This window comes from Mytilus trossulus, chromosome 3 (assembly GCF_036588685.1).
Source record: "Mytilus trossulus isolate FHL-02 chromosome 3, PNRI_Mtr1.1.1.hap1, whole genome shotgun sequence".
In the NCBI taxonomy this organism is placed as follows: Eukaryota; Metazoa; Mollusca; class Bivalvia; order Mytilida; family Mytilidae; genus Mytilus; species Mytilus trossulus.
In genome coordinates this window covers 18,246,758-18,273,759 of record NC_086375.1, presented here as the reverse complement: position 1 = coordinate 18,273,759, position 27,002 = coordinate 18,246,758, and the positions used below count along the sequence as shown (strand labels likewise).

At 30.5% G+C, this 27,002-nt stretch overlaps 2 protein-coding genes across 2 annotated transcripts in view; both read right to left on the bottom strand.

The window, feature by feature from the left end:
• LOC134710313 (protein stum homolog) overlaps positions 1–27,002 on the bottom strand; it is a 338,001-nt gene that overhangs the window by 172,481 nt on the left and 138,518 nt on the right. The window lies entirely within an intron of this gene.
• On the bottom strand, positions 1,667–25,518 carry LOC134710306 (E3 ubiquitin-protein ligase synoviolin B-like). The gene is made up of 14 exons (XM_063570612.1): positions 25,309–25,518; positions 23,351–23,443; positions 21,975–22,127; positions 21,170–21,218; positions 17,950–18,053; positions 16,737–16,863; positions 16,075–16,174; positions 14,522–14,587; positions 12,162–12,424; positions 11,612–11,680; positions 9,896–10,081; positions 9,003–9,180; positions 7,988–8,115; positions 1,667–7,073 (listed from the first exon to the last, which is right to left on the bottom strand). The coding sequence occupies exons 1-14, from the start codon at positions 25,459–25,461 to the stop codon at positions 6,880–6,882; spliced, it is 1,863 nt and encodes a 620-aa protein (XP_063426682.1). The 5' UTR covers positions 25,462–25,518; the 3' UTR covers positions 1,667–6,879.

Below are 27,002 nucleotides of genomic sequence, written 5' to 3'. Positions count from 1 at the left end.
AGGGTTCCGCGGAACCCAGTGTCTCGCCTACTTTTTCTGTTTTCTGCAGGCTCAACAAAAATGAGGAAATAAATCAAAAATATATTCCTGTTAAGACTATTTTTTATTGTATAAAGCTTCTGTCCAAGTTGGGTACAAATCCAGGAAAGTTTATAAATCTAATAAATGTTTAAAAACTTTAAACTGCAGACTGAATGTAATGTTAACTGGAAACAAAATTTCCTTCTAGATACTAGCTTTTGATCATAAAAAAAGCTTCTGTCCAAGTTTGGTACCAACCCAGGATAGTTTAAGAAAGTAATTAAAATTTTTAAAACTTTACCACAGAGTGAATGTAATATTTTCTGACAGAAAGACTAAGTCAATTTATAAGTAAAATACAGAAAAATGGAATTTTATTTTACAAAATTTATTTCTGGATACTATCTTATGATCATAAATAAGCTTCTGTCCAAGTTTGGTAGAAATCCAGGATAGTTTAAGAAAGTTATTAAAATTTTAAAAACTTTAACCACAGAGTGAATATTTGTGGAAGCCACCAAATACGACTACAGAATGGGGGATCGCTTAGTCTCACTTTTTCTACTAAAGTCGAAGGCTGGACGAAAATGAAGTCATGGGGACATGATCTATATCAGAAATACATTTACACATAGTTGTTAATATTTGTGTCATTTTGGTCTTTTGTGGATAGTTGTCTCATTGGCAATCATACCACATCTTCTTTTTTATATGTATGCCAAAAAAACAATCAAACAACAAAATATTTACATAGTCCAATAAACCATTAAAATGAGGCCAAGGTTATATCAATCTACTAGACAGACACCTCACAACCATTACTATACAAAATAGAGCGGAATACTAGTTCATGTTAGATGAAACCTGACAATCAGACATGTATACCTTACAATCATTCTATACAACATATAAAGTTGACCTATTTTTTACGGTATCTGAGATAGACAAACACAAAAAAACTTACCTAGATCACTGATCCATGAAATGAGGTGGAGGTCAATTAAACCTTTACTGATGGACATACAGACCTTGTTAGGATAAAATATATCAAATATAACTACCCCAATATTCATATATTTTAAATTCCAAGCAAGGATAGCGGTTCAAGGACAATAAAAATGTGATAGGCAGAATCTTTGTAATGTAAGACATATGCATACAAGGTATGAAGCATCCTACTCATCTTCCTAAAGAACTAAAAAGCTTTATAATAATTGTTTTAGACCCTGTAGGTTAGTAATCCATATTTCTCACATTCTTTGCAGGGAGACAAAAAAAAATATGATTTTGAAAATTATTAATTAAAGTCATACTAAATAGTTATCAAAGGTACCAGGTTTATAATTTAATACACCAGATGTGTGTTTCTTCCATTAAGACTCATCAGTGATGCTCAGATCAAAATGGTTTTTTAAACCCAACAAGTACAAAATTGAAGGGCGTTGAGGACCCAAATTTAAAAAAAAAAATGTGCTTAATTATGACATTAAACTAAACTTTCTTCCAAGAAGTTTTAGTGAAGATGGTTTAGAATTTAGACTGGAAAAGAAAATCATTTTGTATTGCTTCAATACAAAATAATTAAATAATTCTCTTTTCAAGTCGAACTTTTTTTCAAAAAGTGTAAAATAATGACAAAACTGTATATCTATATTTTCCTTTTATTCAGCAATGTACTTTCATCATGGCTTTACATTCATCAATTATCTGACACAACAAACTACCTCATATATCCAACATAATGATGATAATGAGATGATCACAAGCCCTGACCATCATCTTTACAATACAGGTAATACCATATATATCATTCAATCAAATCACTCATATAATAATAACTTGAAGCTTTTTTTTTTTTACATATTACAGTTTGTTTGGTTCATAGAACTACTTTGAGAGCGAAGTTATTCAATTGGTAAAAATTGTGGCTTTTATTTATAAATGAATCCACCACAACATTATCAATGTAAAACACCATCTTTATCAAACTGTTTTGGAGTAATTTTGAAATCACGATTAACTTCCACACACCAATCTCAAGCTATTTTTTTAAATGAATGAGTTACACCTATTGATTCTTAAATAACAACATAAACATTGTGACATAAGAAATATACGCCAAAGTCGTCTATAAAATAAACAACTATACACAAACTCTCTCATTTATAACAAACTTTATATATATTAGAATAAAATTAATGGACCTCTATCACACACGCACACACATGCCTATATATACAGTCACACATCCATACAATAATGGAATGATAAATGGCTAGCACCTCAATGATCAGTTATACATAAACACTCAAAGATCAGAGACTGGTACAATGTATGGGTGAAGAAAGTATGAATGAAATGGAGATCTGATATTTTTAGGAACATCTAAATGAGTGTAAACGGAGATTAAATTTTAAAAATCAGGAACAAATTGCATATAACAGAAACTCATTCATCTTAGACATTATTATTTTGACCTTTTGTTTCTTAATTTCTTCAAAGTAATTACCTTCATTATCCGAAATGTTTCAACCAAAAATGTGAAATGTAAAGGATGTATTATTACTCTGCATACTGTCCAATATATATATATATATACATAAGTACGTCTGTGTATATATATATATATATAAAGAGAGAGAGAGAGAGAGAGAGAGAGAGAGAGAATTAAACAAAAAGCAGAATCAGACAATAACTAAAAAATCCCGATGATACTTCATATAATATACATAATTTTTTTCTGAGTAATACAATAAAAAGATTAAAGAAATCATAACAGGAAAAATGTATGTAGCACTAGTTTTGCTAGCATTTTTGAAACCAATACTTCAAATCAATTCTGCCCTAGTATATGGCATACAAGGCACATGAGATTTTATAGGAAATGCAAAAAATAATTTTGAAATGTTATTTATCATTGTCAGATACTATTAAAATGAAATCATAATAAAAGATTTGAAGTTTATAGTGACAATACTTAAATTTCACCTGATATGCTACTTAGGAACAGATAAGACCCACAAAAAACCCCATAATCACGCTAAGTATGAAAACCATTAACTACCAGCAATTGGCAAAGAGTGCTTACATTAATTGCACTAGATTTGTTAGGTTTCTATAGTACATTTGTAACACAGAATGGAACACACCTTACCTAAAACAAAGAAAAACAGCCTTTTGACACTCTGGTACATAAACCAGAATAGCAAAGAACATTCAATTTAAAGCATGTATATGTCTATGCAAAATATAGTTAAAAAGATCAAGTATTAATGACAATGGTTACAGAAGTCAACAATTCTATATATGATGATGTTTAAAATATTGAAACAGATACAGTTGTTTACAAATAAAATGACAAAATTCGTTTCAACATATAAACTGAGCATGATAAACTAGTAAATGTTCAAAATTTAAAGCAATTGTACAACCATAGTGTGAAGTTTGTAGTTATTTGTTCAAAGCATACTAGAGCCAGTGTATGAAATATTAAAATTCCTATCATTTATCTAACAATCAAAGTCCCATAACTCTGGAATGATTTATCAGAAATTTGTTTAAATAAAATGCTAAATTATTTTAATCAATTGAAACAGTTGTCAGTAAATCAATCCAATCAAACTCAAGTTATGATACAACATGAGAAAAATATACTTAAATCAGACCACTAAAGTCTGCAACTCTAGAAACCCATGCCAGAAAACTTTAAAAGGAGCAGAGGAAATCAATATAAACATACTTGATTTTGTGCCTGATATAATATTCAAAGTGAGCTTACTTCAGTCAAACTGAATTTTGTGTTAAAATTACTGTGGATTCATTTATTTGTGTGGGTACCAATTATCAGGGATTGAGGAAAACTTGCATTTTCATGGATATTTGATTTCTTGGTTTTCTTGGTCTGCAAATAATCAGACAGCAAATTAAAATACAATGAACTTCTAAATTTGTGTTTTTTCTGTTCCAATGAAAATTCATTAATTTGGTATCCAACGAATAATAATGAATCCACAGTACATGAAAATTGGTGAAAGCAAATTTAAGTTATTGTACAATGAATTGATGAAAGGACAAATTGAGGGAGATTAGTTCATAATAAGTCCCTCCTAAACATGTGTATAAAATTCATTTGTGGACACTATATATTTTTATGGAAAAAATATTTCATTAAAATTACTACCATGTTCCACAAAGATCTAGCAGATGTTATTATCATAAATACATTAATTATACAAGCATGCAAATAAATGTAGATGAGGTGACTTCATTATTTTTAAAACAAAATTCTAATATGTAATAAGATTACCAAGGTGAATTTTGGTGAACTATGGTTTTTGAGATTTGGTGCTATATCTGTTTTTCATTTCTTGTTTTGTCATAAATTAGGCCATTGGTTTTTTCATTTGAGTTGTTTCAAATTAAGTCCTACATTTTTTTTTTATCATAGCTGATTTTACAGTTATCTCAGAATAGTTTTGCTTATTGTTAAAGGCTTTAAGATGACCTATAACTGCTTCAATCCATTTCATTTGGACCCTGTTGGCTGGTTGAATCATCGTTAATCAAGCCACATCTCCATATTTTATATTGAATGCTTATTCCAGAGAGACGTACAAACAAGGGTAAATCTATATGCCCAAGCAACATTCATGACACAGAAAAATAACATGCTAATTGGATTTACAGAGATCAAGAAAGTGTCTGCATTTTAAACCAGATGCTCCGCAGGGCATAGCTTTATACGACCGCAGAGGTTGAACCCTGAACGGTTGGGGCAAGTATGGACACAACATTCAAGCTGGATTCAGCTCTAAATTTGGATAGTGATTAAATAGTTGACACAGCATAGGTTTCTGACACAGAATGAATGTGTTCTAATGAACTTAAAATTTTTGTTTTCTCTTAGAGCAATTCACTATGCTGTTGAATATTAATCCTCTCAAAAAAATGTTTGAAGAAATTTTCTTTTTATTTATGAAATTTCAAATGAGAAAATTGAACCCAATTTTTTTAATCACATCCCCCTTTCCCTTATTCCAAAACTAATCTCAATTAAAATTTCTAATGGAGTTTGCGACAATAACTACTCATTTAAATACAGCATAAAATATTAAGATGTAAAAAAACTGCTTGTTATCACTGAATGGTAAAGATTATTTTAATTTATCAGTTGGTAGTAAAAAGTGAATATACATTGTATATTGTATATATAACAAAGATTTAAGTTGATTCTGGACAAAGAAAGATAACTCCAAATAAAAAAATTCTTACAATTAGATATTTCTTGCTTACTATTCTGGACAAAGAAAGATAACTCTAATTAAAAACAAAATTGCTATTTCACAATATTTTGCAATAAGATATTTCTTGCCATTGCGCAATACTGTGCAATTGAAAAGACTTGCTATTGCACAAAACTTAATATAATAATTTTAGATCCTGATTTGGACCAACTTGAAAACTGGGCCCATAATCAAAAATCTAAGTACATGTTTGGATTCAGCATATCAAAGAACCCCAAGATTTCAATTTTTGTTAAAATCAAGCTAAGTTTAATTTTGGACCCTTTAGACTTTAATGTAGACCAATTTGAAAACAAGACCAAAAATGAGGAATCTACATACACAGTTAGATTTGGCATATCAAAGAACCCCATTTATTCGATTTTTGATGAAATCAAACAAAGTTTAATTTAGGACCCCGATTTGGACCAACTTGAAAACTGGGCCGTAATCAAGAATCTAAGTACATTTTTAGATTCAGCATATCAAAGAACCCAAACGATTAATTTTTTGTCTAAATCAAACGAAGTTTAATTTTGGACCCTTTGGACCTTAATGTAGACCAATTTGAAAAAGGGACAAAAGTTAAAAATCTACATACACAGTTAGATTCGGCATATCAAAGAACCCCAATTATTCAATTTTGATGAAATCAAACAAAGTTTAATTTTGGACCCTTAGGGCCCCTTATTCCTAAATTGTTGGGACCAAAACTCCCAAAATCATTACCAACCTTCCTTTTATGGTCATAAACCTTGTGTTTAAATTTCATAGATTTCTATTTACTAATACTAAAGTTATGGTGCGAAAACCAAGAAAAATGCTTATTTGGGTCCCTTTTTGGCCCCTAATTCCTAAACTGTTGTGACCATAAGTCCCAAAATCAATACCAACCTTCCTTTTGTAGTCATAAACATTGTGTTTAAATTTCATTATTTTCTATTTACTTAAACTAAAGTAATTGTGCAAAAACCAAGAATAATGCTTATTTGGGCCCTTTTGTGGCCCCTAATTCCTACACTGTTGAAACCAAAACTCCCAAAATCAATCCAAACCTTTCTTTTGTGGTCATAAACCTTGTGTCAAAATTTCATAGATTTCTATTAACTTAAACTAAAGTTATAGTGCGAAAACCAAGAAAATGCTTATTTGGGCCCTTTTTGGCCCCTAATTCCTAAAATGTTGGGACCAAAACCCCCAAAATCAATACCAACCTTCCTTTTGTGGTCATAAACCTTGTGATAAAATTTTATAGATTTATATTCACTTTTACTAAAGTTAGAGTGCGAAAACTAAAAGTATTCGGACGACGACTACGACGACGACGACGCAGACGACGACGCAGACGACGACGCCAACGTGATAGCAATATACGACGAAATTTTTTTCAAAATTTGCGGTCGTATAAAAATACCAATGCTGAAAAAAATGATAATTCAAATAATTTTTGTTGGACTCAACATTTGCAAACTTAAAATTAGCAAAATTGTTTTTTAAGATAGATTTTTTTTGTCATTTCAGGCAAGGTGTGTTCCGGATGCATGAATTAATATTTAAGCTAGTCAAAGCTATTGTTTTAGTCTGTGGCTGCCTTCTCTTTTATAGTATGATTATCAGGACTAGGGTGTGAAAACTTTTCTAATCGTCTTCTTCGCACTTCATGCTGTTCATCCTCATGTTCTTCTTGTGTTGGATCTTCCCAGGTGGGTATCATTTCTTCTATAGGCGGAGTATAGCCTGTAGCTCCTTCTAATTCTGATAAATCTTTAACTGAAATAAAAACAAATTTAATCAATGACCAAAATCACAAACAGATACCCCTTGCCCTGCAAAACTTTTAGTATATTGAAGTAAGTGAATTCCATTCTCTCCCCTTTAACATGATGAACTGGTATAATTTCCCTTAATGCACATCTTCAGGGTTTACAAATGTAAAATTTAAAAATATCATTTCACTTGGACAATGATAATATCAACTTGTATGTCTAGCTTTTCAACATGTTATATTTTTTTGGTTAATTTTTGTTATTGTATTACCATGTCAATTTGTTCTAATATTTCTTGTTCTTTTCAAAATGTCATAACCTCACAGGTTACTCCTTTAAACATGTTTTTGAAAGTCTTTAATAATTTTTTGTAAGGAATGTGATGGTATGAAAAAAAAATTGTAAGGAATGTGATGGTATGAAAAAAAAAATTGTAAGGAATGTGATGGTATATCATTAAGGGGTTTTTCCCTTACAGTGTGTATTTTCCCGGGTTATGTGATTGCACGGACGGTTTCGGTTGATGGTATATAAGGAATGTGTGTGGGTCTGTTTGATAAATGAGACGTTTGTTACAAAGGTAAAAGGATGTGTTATTATATATTCCAGTTTGCATTAGCTTTTCCTCCCTCCCCCTCCATCTAGACATTGCTTTGTACATTTGGTGCTTATTTTGATATTTTGACATTGATACATACGTTTGATCTTTATTGTTGTTTGTTTGACTCTTTGATTATATAAAATTTATGTGATCTTTGTAACGAACCCACAACCTTATTTCTTGTTTGTTGTTTATTTTAGTTAGATCAGAAAATATTTATTTCAGTACGAATGAAATGAGGTAGAAAATAAATGCATTGACTATATCAATATTTTTTCCATTAACTTTACAAACATCTAATAAATATTTAATCTTACCTAAATCTCTATCATTGTTAACTACTGGTGATGCTTCTTTAGACTTCTCCCTACTAGATGAAGAAGCTTTATTTGTGTCTGTTGGGGTATTATTACTGGGTGTACCAGATAAATTTATATTAGGTATGCTGAAAGAAAAGATCAGTAGTCTTTAAATACAAGTGTTTCCTTTGCCAACCAGAATCATATAGCTAATAGATGTTGTGTGCAAATACAATCAATCATTCCTGACCTATTGTTATGGAATCATTCCTGACCTATTGTTATGGAATCATTCCTGACCTATTGTTATAGAACAACAGCCCAAAGAATGTTTCAATCAGCATTCATTTTTGATGTTTTTTAATTCAAAATATTTATGATATAAACTTTTCATATCTATTCTGAATTGCTTGGATAAGGGTATAAGGGTATAAATTGCAGTGAAATAAAAATTTTACATTTCTGGATTATACGAAAACTTAAATTATTTTCTCAGAATTAAAGAAATGCAGTAATTTTAATCCCAAAGCCATTATACAAAAATTTTCAAGATGTCATGCAACATTTTAGAAGCAAACTTTACAAACAACTGACATTGGCAATTTTGTAATATGTCTTATTTCAAATGTTTTGATTGGTCTAACTGTATGTTATTTAAAATATTGTTGATATAAACATTTAATATTTTTTATCATTAAAATCAATCGAGAACTGTAAGTTGGAGAGAAAGTTTAAAATTAGAACCAATAAATTTTATTATTTTAGCATTATGCCATTTTAAAATTTTAAGGCTGACAGTCACAACATTTCATCAAGGACTTAAATTCTGAGTTATCTATGTAAATAATAAGTGTGCTTAAAGCTAATGATTCCATGCAACTACATACCAAATATAATTCACTTAATATCATATAAAACTGAACAAAATAGTAATAAGGAGCTGCCCTATCTTATTTAAATTGTTTGGTGATTTTTTTCCACTCTACTTATTACATAACTATATGTATGTCTGGAGACATGTAAAGAATTGTACCTAGACTGTGATGCTACTGTGTTGTATTGTTGTATCAGTATCATAGCACCATCTAAAAGGCACTGAATATCTCTTAGCCATTGTATTCTGGCTTCTACATTTTGTCTCTCTTGGCCTTCCATATTTTTTAATTCTTCATCAGTTAAACCTTCAGGTCTTGTTGGTGGTAAAGGCATTCCTGAAAACATAAATCATTTTTAATGTTAAAAGATAGCTAGAAAAAAATACACAAAACTAGTTGGTTGTTTGCTTAAATTTGAAACAAAACAAAAATAAATACTAATAGCAGGGAAATTATATGATGTTTGATTAACAATATTTAATAAACTTTTAAATATATATAATTTACCAGGACAAAAGAAAATAATGTGACTGTAAGCAGTAAATTTGTATGCATGTGTCAAACATATTTCGTGAGAATTATTGTTTTCAAAGTGAAAGAAGGGTGTTATATTAGAATTACCTACACATGAAGGTATAACATAAAGAGAGTGCATGTCTGAGAAGAGTACAATACAAGAAATTTGGTACAAATATTTAAAAACTGCTGACAAAAATTTGATGATGGCAATTTTTCAGGCGATATTTATTTATCCACTTTCTGTCTTGTCAGCATGACGTGATGTGAATTTCATTCAATGAAATATTACATTTATATGAATTGTAAACGTACTGTAAATATATATAGATAGAACAGAGTTGTCAACAATGGAATGTCAAATCAAATGAAATGTCAAATGAAACCTGTCAGTTGTACAGTGTAAATTGCAGTGATATGTGTTAATAGTATTTGTCCAACTTCAACCTTTCACAAAAGGAGATATTGATAATTTTGTATTATTACTGTGGAGAAAACATCAATATTGCTACACTATGTTAGTTTGACATATTACCTTGACCACCATATGGCATAACAAATGGAAACATTGGTGGCATGAAGGGTGGCATATTTGGTACTGCTGTGGGCCATGTTGTTGATGGATGTGTTCCAGTGGCTGATACTGTATGAGTTCCACTCCCTGGAGCGTTAGGTGTGGTTGGTGTAGCTGGGGTGCCAGTTGTAGATGCTCCTGTTGTACCTAAAAGATAAAGTTATCTGATTATAGCTTTTGATAGTAACATAATTTAATCAGCGCATGTTTGCATATAAGCATCAAATGTGGCCTGATACTCTGATTAAACATTTTAATGAATTTTTTTTTTTTTTACAAGTTTAAAAACACTAAATTTTTATAACGAGCTATTTTTAGATAGAAATATGTAACAATCAAGCATTCTGTGAGTAATGCATGGCAATACATAGTCCCTTACTGGTTAACATTTGTTTGAATTGAACCAAATTATAATTTGATCTATAACTTGTCATGGTGTAAACTGTATGACATATATCAAGTCGTTATCTTCAAGCATGACAAAACCAAAAGCTCCGCAGGGCGAAGCTTTATATGACCGCAGAGGTCGAACCCTCAACGGTTGGGACTAGTATGGACTCAACATGCAAGCTGGATACAGCTCTGAATTGGGATTGTGATTAAATAGTTGACACAGCATAGGTTTCTGACCTTGAATGAATGTGGTCTCATGAACTTAAAAAAATTATTTGCTCTTGAGCAATTCACTATGCTGTTGAATATTAATCCTCTCAAAAAACAAAAATATTTGAAGAAATTTTCTTTTAATTTCTGAAATCTGAAATGAGAAAAATTGAACAACCATTCTGGACAAAGAAAGTTAACTCCAATTTAACGTTTTATATTGGCAAATTTCCAATGAAGTTCATTAAACTTCATTTATTCGCAAATTTCTAATTTCTAATTGAATTTATTATCAATAAAGTTTTTGACAAATTTCCAATCTACCTAATTTAAAAGCAGTTTAGGTGTGATATTCAAATGAATTTCAACTTTTAAATTATTTTTTGTACTTAAGTAATTGTCCATTAACCTGGAAACCCTTTTCCCCCCTTTTTTGCATCTTATTCCTTAACCGTTTGAACCACAACACCCAAAGACAATTCTTACCATCCCTTTGTGGTATTCCAATATCCGAAATCTAAATACATGGTTAGATTCCGCATATCAAAAAACCCCAAGAATTTAATTCTTGATGAAATTACATAAGTTCAATTTTGGACCCTTTAGACATGGCTATGGACCAATTTGATAACCGTACCCAAATATCATAAATCTAAATACATGGTTAGATTCAGCATATTGAAAAACCTCGTATATTCAATTTTTGTTAAAATCAAACAAAAGTTTAATTTTGGACCCCAATTTCGACCAACTTGAAAACTGGGCCCATAATAAAAAAACTAAGTACATATTTAGAATCAGCATTTCAAAGAACCCCAAAAATTCAATTTTTGTTCAAATCAAGCTAAGTTTAATTTTGGACCGTTTGGACCTTAATGTAGACCAATTTGAAAACAGGACAAAAAATTAAAATCACGTTTAAGTCTAAAATGACATAATCGGAATAACATAAATAATGCAAGCAATAATTTCTGAATTTACAATACTTTCCAATGTTATTGAGGGAATTATAAAAATAAAGTAAGTTCTTCAGTCTAAATATAGATTTTATTGGTTGACAAGCCTTTTTTATACCTGGTTGTTGTACAGGTTGCTGTGGTGGCCATCCTGGTATAGGTGGCATACCGGCAAATCCTTGAAATACTGTAAATACAAAGTCAAATAGTCAGGTGCCATGTAAATGTATTTAAATATACTTAATAAAACAAAATAAACTAGTCACAGAGAAACCTTATAAAATGCATTTCAAACTTTTGCACTTTTGATTTGTTATTATTTATTTTTATTCATTTATAGGAGGAACAATATGACAGAACCTAATAGCAGGAAGTTCTGATTCATAGATTTTGCAACTTTAAAACATGGCCATTTTGAGTTTTTGAAAAATCATTCCACATACAGATTACAATTATGTTAGAAACAGGGGATGATTAAAATGCAGACAATGAAATCATAGTAAAAAGTCATCTCAGGAGGAGTAAATACATTATTGCTAAACAAACATTACCAAAAATGACAGGTAAAATCTCATTCAGTAATGAAAATGCTGTAAATTGTCTACTGCCCTATTAATACTGATAAAAGAATTAAGATTTCAAAGATTAATAATAATTACAATACTTACAGTTTTGTGGCATTTGTGGTTGTTGAGGTGGCTGTTGTTGTTGTGGTGGTGGTGTTTGTGGCACTTGCTGTGGTCTTGGAGCTTGTAGAACATCCATTCTACATGTTGGACATGTCTGTTGCCTTTGGAACCACGACCGTAAACAGCTTGTATGGAAGATATGGTTACATGGAAGTTTCTTGCTGAATTCAAGCATGTCCTCTCTACATATAATACAAGTATGATCTCCAGCTTGTAGCTCCTCTGGTGTGGCATCTGGATAACTGAATTATAAAGAGATTTGAAGCATAAATATAGACCATCCCTTATGATCCCTACAAATCTTCTAAAAATAATATAAGATTCATAAAGTGTTCCTTTGAACCGTGTGTCTCATCTGTGATTACTGCTGTCATGTGTCAAAACAAGATGCTGATTGACAAATAAGTCCATTTACCAGTAACATACAAAAGGAATAAAAAAAATAAAAAAGTTTGCCCTTTGTGCCTTGATTACATAGAAACATCTGTAAAAGTTTTGTAAATTCTATGAAGGTTTGAAAAGTTATTCACAGTATCTTATAGATGACCCTAAAAAACGAATTAGTCCATTTAATTTGTACAAACTGGGAAAATTGAAAGAATTTGCCAAATCTACAAAGGGAGATAACTCAAGAACAGTGGAAGTGACACCACACAAATTTCTCACAATCTGAGTGTGGTAGTAATAAGCACCAGGCCTTGAAGTCACAAAACTTTGCTCAGTGCTCAGAGCACAAAAATCAACTCATAACACCAAATCCTGTATTTTGATTGGTTAATTCTCTAGTCTGAGTACAAAAATCTTGCTGGGCACTAGTAATTGTTTCAGAGTTAAGCAACTTGAATCAATATTTGGAAAAAATCCATATAAATTATATACATTAATCAATCAGATCTAACCAAAATAAAATTGATAATGGAAAGTCTGTTAATGCATGTGGAAAGTGTAATGTTTCATTTTGGGATCAATATTCTTGTCAGCTGTTTCATTCATGCTTCTGTAGTTATTATTGTAACAAGAGTGCACACACTGAAATGTCTCGCCTTCTTTACTAATCATTGATATTATGTTGATAGTCGTAATAATAAAGCTTTATTACAACTGTCACATAAACTTAACATAAACCAAGAAAACTAAACAGTGACCTTTGAACCATGAAAATGAGATCAAGGTCAGATGAACCATGCCAGGTAGGCATGTACAGCTAACAATTCTTCCATACATAACAAATAAAATTGACTTATTGCTTATAGTTTAAGAAAAACAGACCAAAACACAAAAGCTTAACACTGAGCAATGAACCGTAAAAAATGAGGTCATGGTAAAATAAAACCTGCACGACTGACATGTAGATCATAAAATATTTCCATACACCAAATATAGTTGACCTATTGCATATAGTATTAGAAAAAAAGGCCAAAACTCAAAAACTTAACTTTGACCACTGAACCATGAAAATGAGGTCAAGGTCATATGACACCTGCCATGTAGACCTGTACACCTTACAACCATACCATACACAAAATATAGAAGACCTATTGCAAACAGTATAAGAAAAATAAACCAAAACACAAAAACTTAACTATAACCACTGAACCATGAAAATGGGGTCAAGGTCAGATGACACCTGCCAGTTGGACATGTACACCTTACAGTGCTTCCATACACCAAATATACTAGACCTATTGCTTATAGTATCTCAGATATGGACTTGACCACCAAAACTTAACCTTGTTCAATGATCCATGAAATGAGGTCGAGGTCAAGTGAAAACTGTCTGACGGGCAAGAGGACCTTGCAATGTATGCACATATCAAATAAAGTTATCCTATTACTTATAATAAAAGAGAATTTAACATTACAAAAAATCTTAACTTTCTGCAACAAAAGTCGCAGGCTCGACAAAAATAATAATTTCTGTCATACTTGGTCTGGTTCTGATCCCTTTTTAGTAAACAGTCAATGCTGGACAAAGAAAATTGAGCCCTGATAAGCACTATGTACAAGTTTCAGTACATTTTGTATGCGGCAAACTATAGTTAGAAAATGGAAACCAATTTTGGGACATACAGAAGGATGTAGAGATTGACTACAGTAAACCTTAATCTGCACCATTTGCAGAGGCATAAAAACAAGTCCATCACTCTCAGTGTAAAAATATTAAGAAAAAAAAAACAATTTAAAAAATTCAAAGCTTTGATTTAGATGGCAACTTCTATACAAGATATAAAAGGTATGTTATCAGACTGAATCACTTGTGGAGGCATTGTAATTAAACACAAGGAAAGGTTCTTTTTCAGATAACACTTTCAAAAACGAGTGATTTGTGTGTGACTTACAGTGTGTTCATGTTTCTTATGGCTCTCCTTGACATAATCACATCATGTAAGGCTTTCTTAAATCCCCTGGAAAAAAAAGTACATTTAGTTTGAAATTTTATCCATATAATGTATAAAATAAAATACTGTCACAACTTTACCATGATCATATAAGTCATGGTCATTTTGGTACATTTGGTACGTAATAAATCATGCTGAGTGAAAACCCTCATGAACCAAATAACATCCTCACATAAAGAGTTCACTATATCATTTTCATAAAAATATTTTGTTGATTATTTTATCACAAATTCTGCTGTTGGTTTTTCTCTTTTCTAAATTTTTTAACATATTTTCATCTATGAGTCTTTTATAGCCGACTATATTGTAGTGGTTTTACTTATTGTTGAAGTTTCTATGGTGACCTATAGTTCTTTATACCACTTTATTTTGACTGATGAATAGTTGTTTTGATGGCAACCATACCACATCTCCATATTGATTTATAGTTTCCTCCTTAAATATGAATGGTTCATAAAAATATTTCTAGATTTCAATTTCAATTAAGGTGGTACCAAACACCTGAACTAAAACCAATTTGGCTCATTTAATTTTCCTAAAATTTTGACAAAATATTTACTTTGACCCTTTGATAAAAATATAACTAGATGTGTCAAAGCGACATTATAAATGGCCCCGTCTCTAAAAGTTGAAAAATCTGCAATTTGAATAACACATGTGGACACAAACTTGATGGTAGACTCACATATCAAGAATCAGTTGAAAATCAGGCGTATAGAAAAAAAGCCCTTATAACTGTGATTTTCAAAGTTGTAAACCCATAATTTTGGCCAAAATTAGCGGCGTGGAACAAAACTTCAACTAGATCTATACGTGATCATGGGTAACTCACATACCAAAAATCAGCCCATTATCTGAAAGTGTTTAGAAAAAAGTCTATACAACTGTGATTTTCAACAATTTATCAAAGTCCAAAGCCCGTTATTTCGGCAAAAATTAGTGGAGCGAAACGAAACTTAAACTTGAACTGTAACTCATAATGGTTAACTCACATACCAAAAACCAGCCCAATATCTGAAATCTTTTAAAAAAACTCCATATTACTGTGATTTTCAACAATTTATCAAAGTCCAAAGTCTGTAATTTTGGCAAAAATTGGCGGAAAGGAACAAAACTTGAGCTGTAACTCATCATGGTTAACTCACATACCAAAATTCAGCCCAATATCTGAAGGCGTTTAGAAAAAAATCTGTGTAATGGTTAGTTGCAGAATGACAGAATTATAATTTCGGACAAGGGTAAAACTATATGGCACCGACAGCTTTGTTGCGGGGCTATTAAATTTCAAAGAAATTGAATCACACTTTATTGGAAAAAATTTCATTAGATATATAGCATTTTAACAGACACTAATTTAGATCATCAAGAAGCTTAATATTTCCTTAACAATAGAACATGATTAAAACATTCAGCTGATTTTAAAGAGTTATCTCCCTGTTGTGTAATGTACCACCTTAAAAACGTTTGAAAATCAGGAGATAATGGTAGCTTACCTGAGTGATAAATACATTGGTCTAATGGCAAACAATGGAAAAGTATGCACTTTAATCATGATCATCATAAATGCCAAATACAATACAACTTTAATGAAACCTAGAATAGATAATAAGAAAGCTAATTTATACGTTAACATAATAGTTCAAACTTCATTAAATCTGTATATCTATATTTCTGATGAACAGCACACTGAAATATTTTAAAACTGGTGAAAAAGGAAGCATATATATATAAAATCTCTTTTTATTATCGGTAAAAATCAGTTTTCTTGAAAATAATAACTATAAAAATTGAGTTGCCATCCTTTCTAGATAATGAGATGTCATTCTCCTTTACAGTTGAAATGGTCCTCACTGGGCACTCCCATTTCCTCCACATTAAAGACTTATCTTGGCTCTTAAAGCTATCCTCTATTCATCAGAGAAGTAAATGGAAGAGTTTGTTTTATTGCAATACATGTATCATTTACTTTAAACATTTCTATTCAATTTTTTTCAGACATATACCATCATTTAATTTACACCCCTCATTATTAAAGGTTCAATATATCAACACTGCACCATCTTAACCCTACAGAAGACCTACACAGTGTGTTCTATCCACCCACTGCCTTACAAGACGGAAAACATGTGAACAGTAGGGTGAAAACAATATTTACCTAATACTAGTTCTGTATACAACAAATAAACCGCTTTATTTTCCCATGGATTTTCATTCTGTGCATCTAATGTGTGTAATATATACTTCACAAACACCATAAATAACACTGTCAGAAGAATAGCATACTGAAATTAAAATAACCATGTTACATGCATTAGACATGTTATTAGTATTCATAAACATCAAAGTTGAAAAGCTGCAAAAATCATAGAGAACTACATATATTATCATCATAATTACAAATTATTTAAAGACTTTTTAACTTATCTATTTTTAAGAGGGTGTCCATAGAAAAACCAGGCAGTGGATGGCACATGACATATTTTGTTTTCAAAATTTGTTCATCTATTTCATATCACAAATTCATTCTTTCTCAAAGTTAAATTTTATATTTTTATTAACTGCAACAAATAAAGAGAAAAAAATTACATAGAAAGCACTGAAGTCGTTGAAAAGGGGAGATAACTCTTCATTTTATACAAAATTTTGTTGCGTTGTTAGTGAACTTTAAAATAATTTTCTGAGCCATCCAGTGTTGATTCAAAAAATATCTTTGATATTTATATCCGTTGTATGATAGAAACATTGCATTGGAACCAAAATTTCAGTGGGAAAAAAATTATGTTGTGCCACCCATATCATAGGATTTGCCTGATATTTAATTGGACAGCCTCTTAAAGGTTATGATTGTTGTAAGTGTTTTATTTTTGTTGACTTTTATCAACGACTATGTTTTTACATCTACATTTGTACATGAACATTATTGAAAATTAAATAAAGCTTCTTTTTATAAAATGGAGGCCACTAAAATAGTGTTCAATAATACACATTTCATGAAACCACTTTGACCAGTAGGAATCTACTTTTTCACACTGTTGTAAATGTATTGGATGACTAACAACAGTTACCTTCAGTCGGTATTAATCAATTTATTTTAAACAGCATGGCTGTTGTGTACTCTCAACTAAATAACTAAAGATATTCAAGGTCAAGCATGGCAGCCAAAATTAATTATATTAAAAACTTTTATAAATTATTGAAAAACTGGACCAAAACTGACATTACAATATGTTGGTCAATATATATATATATGTATATAAAATTTCTAGTATTTTGGTTTGAAGAAAAAGATAAAAATATACGGATCAATTTTAGCTTTTTGTGAACCCTTTTACAGAATTCCAATAGACTTATTTTATATGAACAATTACCTCAAATCCAAACACAAGTTGGACAGAAGCTCCTTTCACCAGAGTACTATAGTATGCATGGTTGATAAAATACAGATCTAATATTCCAAGCAATGTAATTAAGGCTGAAAAAAAAGTAAATGTTATACATGAAAGACTAATGACATATTCAATTCTGTCAATTAAATTGTTAAGTAATACTAATAATCAAAATTATACAAAATAAATATCTAATTTGTCAACACAGGACTATATCTTGTCATGCACTTTTTTGGGGGGGGGATCCCAACAGTCCACTTTTAAAAGGGGTAAATGAAACTGTTTCAAAAGTATCCTCTATGCTTCATAATGCAGCTTTTGTGGGTAATGCAAAGAGTAGAGATAAAAAAGGAGTGAAACGTAGAAAAATAAAGAAACCATATTATGATGGGGAGTGTGAAACTATGTACAGAAATGTTAAATGTTTAAGTAGAAGGTTGTGTGAGACACCTTGGGATAAAACTTTGAGATTATATGGATTACAACAGAGAAAGGAGTATAATAGGCTAGTAAGAAAGAAATATAGAAATTTTTCGTCAAAAAGTTCTGGATAATATTTTGGAGGCAGAAAAACGCAACCCTCAAGATTTTTGGAAAGCCATAAATTCTTTAAAATCCAATACAAATTCTGATCCTAGTTCAAATATTACTCATCAGGAATGGTTTGAATACTTTAAAAAGCTTATGAATGTAAATCAGAAGGATAATTTTTCTAATGATGATAAGTTTATTGATCAATTTAGCTCTGATATTCTCAATTATGACATGACAACTGAGGAGGTGATACTTGCATTAAAATCATTAAAGAATAATAAAGCTTGTGGAGCTGATGGTGTTACAAATGAGATGATAAAAATATCATGTTCAGTTAATACAGATATATATGTTAAGTTATTTAATCTTATATTTAAGTCTGGGATTTATCCAGCTGGTTGGAGAGAAAATTTTATCAAACCAATTTTTAAAGGAGGGTGCTTTAATGATCCCTCAAATTATAGAGGAGTAGCCCTATCAAGCTGTTTAGGGAAATTTTTTAGCAGAATTTTACAGAATAGATTAGAAAAGTTTTTGGAGAAGAATAATATAGTTTGCAATGAACAAATTGGATTTAGAAGTGGTTGCAGAACAAGTGATCATATTTTAACACTTAAAACTATTATTGACAAGGCTTTCAAATCATCAAAGAAAATTTTGGTCTGTTTTGTAGACTTTAAAAAAGCTTTTGACACAATAAATAGAAATGCACTTTTTCACAAACTGTGCTGTTATAATATAAATGGAACATGTATAGAGAGGTTCAATTTTCAGTAAAGTTCAGTGAAGGGTTAACACAATCCTTCAGCTCCACAGTTGGTGTAAAGCAAGGGTGCATTTTAAGCCCTACATTGTTCTCTCTTTATATAAATGACTTAGTTAACATATTTGACAGCTCTTGTGACCCTACTGTATTAAATGATAAAAATGTATCTTGTTTATTATATGCAGATGACCTAGTGTTAATATCTGAATCAGAGTCTGGCTTACAACAATGTTTAGACAAACTCAACACTTACTGCGATAAGTGGAATTTAACTGTAAATCTAAACAAAACTAATGTTATGATTTTTAATAAATCAGGTAAAGTCCTTAAAAATTATAACTTTACATTTAATGAACACACAGTTGATTTGACCAATGAATATAAATATTTGGGTATTTTATTTAAGCCCTCAGGAATTTTCACTTATGCTGTCAATCATCTCTGCAAAAAAGCTTCCAAGGCAATGTTTTGCATTAGAAAGCTCCTATTCTCAGATAAACTTAATATCTATCCACATTTAAAACTGTTTGAAAGTTGTTTAAAACCTATACTACTTTATTGCAGTGAAATATGGGCACTTAATATGTTAGTTAAAGATAATTCGAGTCTTGAATGTAGATATTTGTCTTTTTTACCATCAAAAATCCAAATAAAATTTGCTAAATATCTTGTTGGTGTAAATTAAGCTGCAGTAAACACAGCAGTTTTAGCAGAAATAGGTATGTTACCTATTGCTATTGATGCTGTTAAGGCTTCGGTTGGCTATTGGTGCCATTTGATAAATGCAAAAAAAGATAGTTATGCTTCAAATGCCTATAAATGTAGTTTAAATTTAAATAATGGTTTTGCGGTCAAATTAAAAAATGCTCTTTCAAAAATAGGGTTTAATCATGTATGGGAAAATCAATGTACATTCTCTAAAAAATGCCTTATAAAATCTGTAGGTAAAAAATTAGCTGAAAGGTATACAGATTTCTGGAAAGACAGTCTTTTTAACGACCAAAATAACCCAAATGGAAACAATTTAAGAACATACAGAAAATTAAAAAATGAATACAAATTAGAATTTTTTTTATTAATAGATTTAGATCGATACATGATATCAAATTTTATAAAAATAAGAATAAGTAATAGTTATCTAAATATTGAACAGGGTAGACACCGTAAATTACTGTTAGAAAAAAGATTATGTCCTCTCTGTAAAAAGGATGTAGAAGATGAATATCATTTTACTTTAAAATGTCAAATTTTAGAAAAATGTAGGCAAAAACTTTTTCAAGAATGATAGAATATAATTCCAGATTTCACCAAAATGTCTGATGAGGAAAAATTTGTATTTATGTTTACTTTTAATGAGTATGACGTAACTAAAATTATTGTCAAGGGAGTAAATGATTTATATGTATTAAGAAACAGCCTAGCTGATAAGAAAAACTAGTGTACGTATACTATTTTATAGTATTTGTAATGATATATTTTATAACAATTGCATTAATATGAATGTTTGTACTTGAACTTTTAATTTGCAAAGGTATCACCTCCTCCAAAACATTTAAATATATAGTCTTATAAGAATATGAATGTTGTTTAAATTTATATATTATATGTTTGTAATGATTGTCTTGTTTGTCCTGGTAACAATCCAATATTTGGATTTTACACCAATAAAATGATTTGATTTGATTTGATTTGATTTGCACTAGACAAATAGTTTTCAAAGATTTGAAAAGAAATAACCACAAGAAAAACATTTTTTTGTAAATTTGTAAATTTCTGGTTTATAATTTCGATAAACAAATTACTATTGCATCTATTTGTGAAAGTATACACATAATTACTTTTACAAGTATGTCTTTAGAAATTGATACACCAAATTAAAATAACCTTTAACTCATCACTTACTTATTGCTCTCAAATGAAACAACAATGAAATAATAGGACTTCTCTCCATCTGTAAATATATGATAAATGTAATAAAATAACAGGACTACTCTCCATCTGTAAATATATGATAAATGTAATGAAATAACAGGACTTCTCTCCATCTGTAAATATATGATAAATGTAATAAAATAACAGGACTTCTCTCCATCTGTAAATATATGATAAATGTAATAAAATAACAGGACTTCTCTCCATCTGAAAATATATGATAAATGTAATAAAATAACAGGACTTCTCTTCATCTGTAAATATATGATAAATGTAATAAAATAACAGGACTTCTCTCCATCTGAAAATATATGATAAATGTAATAAAATAACAGGACTTCTCTTCATCTGTAAATATATGATAAATGTAATAAAATAACAGGACTTCTCTTCATCTGTAAATATATGATAAATGTAATAAAATAACAGGACTTCTCTCCATCTGAAAATATATGATAAATGTAATAAAATAACAGGACTTCTCTCCATCTGAAAATATATGATAAATGTAATAAAATAATAGGACTTCTCTCCATCTGTAGATATATGATAAATGTAATAAAATAACAGGACTTCTCTCCATCTGTAAATACATATATCTTTTAAAATGCAAAAAAAAATTACTAAAAATTTACATTTCCAAATTTTTAACATTTCTGTAATTTGAGATTAGGTTACAGGTATTCACATCATGCATGTCATGTTTGCTAACAATTCCATATATAAAATTATTTCTATTGTTTTAAAGTAATCTGACTTCAATGCAAACACTTACATAGTCTATTCTATCCTCTGCTAGCCAATGAAAACATTTAAGAAAGAGAAGAATTGTAAAAAGAGCTACAAATCTGGGACTAAAGTCATCTCTAAATACTGTAAAGGCTAGACAGGTTTCTGTTACTGCATACCATGACCTCTCTATCAGATGCTGAAATAGATAAACAACCATTGTTAATACCTACCAATGATAATGTATAATTTATAAAATATAAATAAGAGGAAAAAAGTTACTGTATGCAGATCTAATAAAGAATATTGAGAGTGTTCGCAATTAGAATAGGTTCTATTCAATAGAAAATGGTTTTCGCAATACATGTATAACCATCTTTCTGGTGACCTATAGTTGTTAATGTCTGTGTCATTTTGGTCTTTTGTGGATAGTTGTCTTATTGGCAATCATACCACATCTTCTTTATTATATTTAATATTATTTATTTTGAAATCAAATAGTCTTGAACTTCGTCATGTTTATCATAATTTTGAATAGATTACAAGGCATCAACATTCATGTACCAATACAATCTGCAAAAGTTTCTATCTAGTACATTTCACATCTACTATTTCTCCTGAACATGCTGAATAGACATGATAGATGCTCGCTTGATGAAGCTAGTTTGACTAGCTAAATATTGCGTTTATTTTTTATCGAATTGCAGATATTGTGTAACATTTTAATATAACATACTTATATATATTAATTGTGTGACAAAACTACATAGTTAGGCAACTGTTACTAATTTTGGGGAGTAGAGTTATCTCCCTTCTTCAATCTTCATCCAGATTTGTTACTGTTCCCTTGTATGAATGTCTTACTTTCTTTGGACTTTCAAAAACTTGTGGATTAATAAGGATGTAAAACAAATGTCTTGTATATTTTAAAGTAACTGAGATTTTTTCAAATTTTCAAAAGAAAAAAAATTAAATCTGACAAATTTATTTATGCAAGTTAGGACATATTTCATTTATCTTTAAGTATATAAAAAAAATACTTGTGTAGATTAACATAAAACTGAGGATCCAAGATTTTAAAAAAAAGGGGTGCCAGGGTCCCCAAACTAATCAACATTTTGATCAGGACATGTAAAAAGTATATACAATAACCATATATGTAGCTCCATAAATAATCATAGATTTAGCTAAATAAATATGGGGGAAGGGGAACTTGCCCCATATCTAATTCTGCCTATGAATCCAATGACTGTCAGCCAAAATAATGTCTTAGAATTTTTTGTCTATTCTTTGTGGTGCATTTTGGTTATACATGTATATACATTTTAAGCTTCCAATCTACATATGAATTTTATCAACTCTGATGGCAATTATCACTTAGTTCAGAACATCTCAGTTTTACTTTGGTGATTAAATCATTACCTCCATTTCAGCAGGTCTAAGCTGACCAAAGAATACTTTCCTCATCAGTTTACCCATCAGTATAACAAAGACAAAGGCCTGAATATACAACATCTGAAATAATAATAAATTCTATATTTTTAACATTTGCAAGGTACATGTATGATCTAGTTCAGTAAATTTTAAGTTCAAAAATTGTCCATACATGAATATGCATAATCATTTGTACAATTTTCAAACATATAAACAAATGTATATATGAATGTGTGTGTCTAAAAGCATGCATTAAAGTATCCTTTATTTTTTTTATCTGTACTGAATTTGAAATTCAGTACAAACTAACTTTGGGCATTGAACCATATCATGTCTTCCTGCACTGTTCATCATTTAAATGTATAAAAATTGTCTTTTTGATGGTATAGGCTATTTCTCATCAAATCATGTCTTTTGCAAGAAAAGATCATCTTTACACATTTCTAAATGACATCATTATCTATGATCCGTAGATACGAAATCTCAATGTCCATACGACTGAAGGGTTAAGGTAAACCACCACCATGATCAAAAAGGTATTTATTTCTCAAATATTTCAAGCAGTATAACATCAAACTTTTTCACCCATTCACTTAATACATTTAATTAAATATTTAAAATAGCACTCAGAAGATACTTTTAAATGACACGACCTGAAAGATGAGTTAGTGCCAAAAGAAGTTGTCTCCCATGTACATGATGTCATGGATGTATATATATAAAATAAGTTGGAAGTGAAAATGCCTAAATTAAGTCATGTGGGGATTGAAGTCAAATGACAGAAATAACTAACTGACTACCATATCTCAGAATGGGTCCATTGCTAGTATTGTTTTCCAATTACCGGTAGTATACAACCAGTATCGCCTTCAAGGCTTTAACCCTTAACCATGCTAAATTGTTTTCAGAAATGAAGCCCACCCCTCCAGAAAACAGAGTTTCAGCTGATTGCAATTTTCCAAGTCCGTATTTGTGCTCAAAATGCAACTTATACATGTGAAACATAAATATGGATAGCCTCAGGTTGACAGAACATGCATAAATTTACATAAGTATCATAAAGTGGACTTCTAAAAGTATGGAACACCATTGGAGCCAGATAACAGTGTTTTGGGTACGCCCGTCAAATGATGGTCAACGCATGGTAAGGGTTAATAATAATGTACCACTGTTTCTGTGTTAGCATACATCTTATCGCTATTTAGTCCATTCCAGGAAAAACAGTCATTTATACAACTTCCTGTTTGGGTCACCAGCCATAAAATGGAGGTCATCAGTAGTGAGCTGAGGGAGAAAAAACTTGAGATATCAATCATCAAGAAACCTTGATATAGTATGATCCACTTCTTTCGAACTTAAAATTAAAGTAAACAAATACTTTGTTTGAAGTATTTACGGTAGTTTAAACAGGTCTCATTAAAAAGTATCATGCATGGTTAATTGTTTAATCAGGGTCCCAGATAGCTTCAACTGGATGAAAAATTTGTGTATTTTTAGAACTTATCTGGAATGGAATAAATAGCGATTAGGTGTATCAAGGACTTATATATATGTCCCTGGGTGTATTGAACAATTTTTTTTTTTTTTTTCGTTTCTTTCTCCTTAAACAGTCCATTCAATGCATGTTCATATTATAGACTATCGTCAAATTTAACAAAGGATATATTTGGACTATCTATAATGTATAATTTTACTTATATACAGTATTGTTGTTGTTGGACTATGTTGATCATGATGACATTGTCATTGTGAAACAAGCACATCCATTTTAGGTAGTGCTTTGTTCATCCAACAAGGTAAAAAGGTACATTGCCTTGTTGAATTCATCAAGAAACCGAGAGGGAAGTGTACGATTAAGTGTCAATTCATGTCGATCAAATCAACAGATACATGTATACATGGTCCTGTCACGGATAGCATCATACAGACGTTCCAATTTCACTTACAGCCATACTGGGGTTCGATTTGGTAATGTAAACAACAGAAGGATAAAACTGTTTCTTTTGGTAGTATGCATTTCCAATTACTGCTCCTGTAAGAACAAAACTTAACCCAGTCAACAAAACCGTTCTCATTTTCAAAACATTTAGGTTTGACATCTCATCACAAAATGGCGTTATTTAGAGTAAAATCCAGATGTACTCCGAACAATAAGAAATATTCCGAAGATATATGAATTATGTCCCTTTGACAGAAAGACTGATTTGTCAGCTTTTTAAAGTTACTTCCCTTTAGTGTGTCGTGGCTTTACATTATTGGATTTGTAGTAATGGAAAATTGGATTGCCACGTTCGTAACGCGATTGTTGAAGACTTATTGCTCTTATTAAAAATGGAGAGGACGCGTGGCAAATACGACGCGACTTCACGGATGTTTTTTAAAATTCTGTATAAAAAAATCGATTTCACTATACAATCCTCAAGACGAAGTTGCACATTATACAGAGAGCTCTATTTGAGGAAATGCTAGTGGGAAATGAAAATGATTTTTCTTTAATATACAACTCTTATAAATATGTGTGTATATTTTGTGAGTGTTTTTCAATAAAAGTGCAATTTTCAGACCTAAAAATGAAAAATCAAGCTGTCTAAAATTTAATTTCAAGAGTTATTTTATTATAGACCTGTTTGTAAATGCAATCTCTTCAGACTGATTTTTCTCTTCCAAATTTATATTCTGTTTCTTATGTCTACTACGAAACTGCTGCTAAACGCACATATGCTGGCATTTCAGTAATGTCTCCTATTGACATTCTAATCTTTTATTTTATATTTAAGAATTGAATGCTTCTTTTTGTAAATTTATTGGGGTGTAAAAGCCTTGACCGAAGTACATTTTGTATGAAGCGCGGAAGCGCTTCATACTAAAAATGTGCGCACGGTCAACGCTTTTACAACCCTATAAAGTTACAAAAAGAAGCATTCAATACTTATAATTACATTATTTTGCTATGATCACGAAAATACGAATTTTATATTTTTTGTATTTTATTCACCAGTGCACTTTATTGTGGGACCACGTGGTATCATGAATGAAAAGTTTTATTGACTGATACAATTGCTTACGGAATAACAAATGATATGCAGTTAGCCAATCAAAATAAAGAATTATAATGAAACATACATCAAATGTAATTATATACTGGAAGGATCTCATTTTTTCTGAATTGGAGAACCATGTTTTAATCGATAAAGATTTGACAGTACTTCACAAATAAAGGTACAACTCATGTTACGTAGTAGACATTATGATGAGTTTCGTAGTGGACAAAAAGTTTCGTAGTAAATATCAAACCTATTATTCTAACTTGTAACCGTTCCGTAGTGGACATGTTTTATCTTCCCCCCCCCATCATAATCAGTAATCCCTATATAGCAAAAGAAACAAAAAAATATTATTTTCACCAAAGCACTACTAAGCTGTTCACTGATGTTTTCATAATTTTAAAACAAGATACTGAATGAGAGTTTAACCCGGTTGTTTTAGTGGATATAAGAAAAATTAGTACATCTGGTCCATTTTTTGGCAACAATTTAACTGCCGTTATAAAATCATCACTTCTGCCATATCCAATCCATTTCTTGCAAAAATTGATTATATTAAACTGTTTATTCTCAAAATTTAATGACTTCGTTTCGTA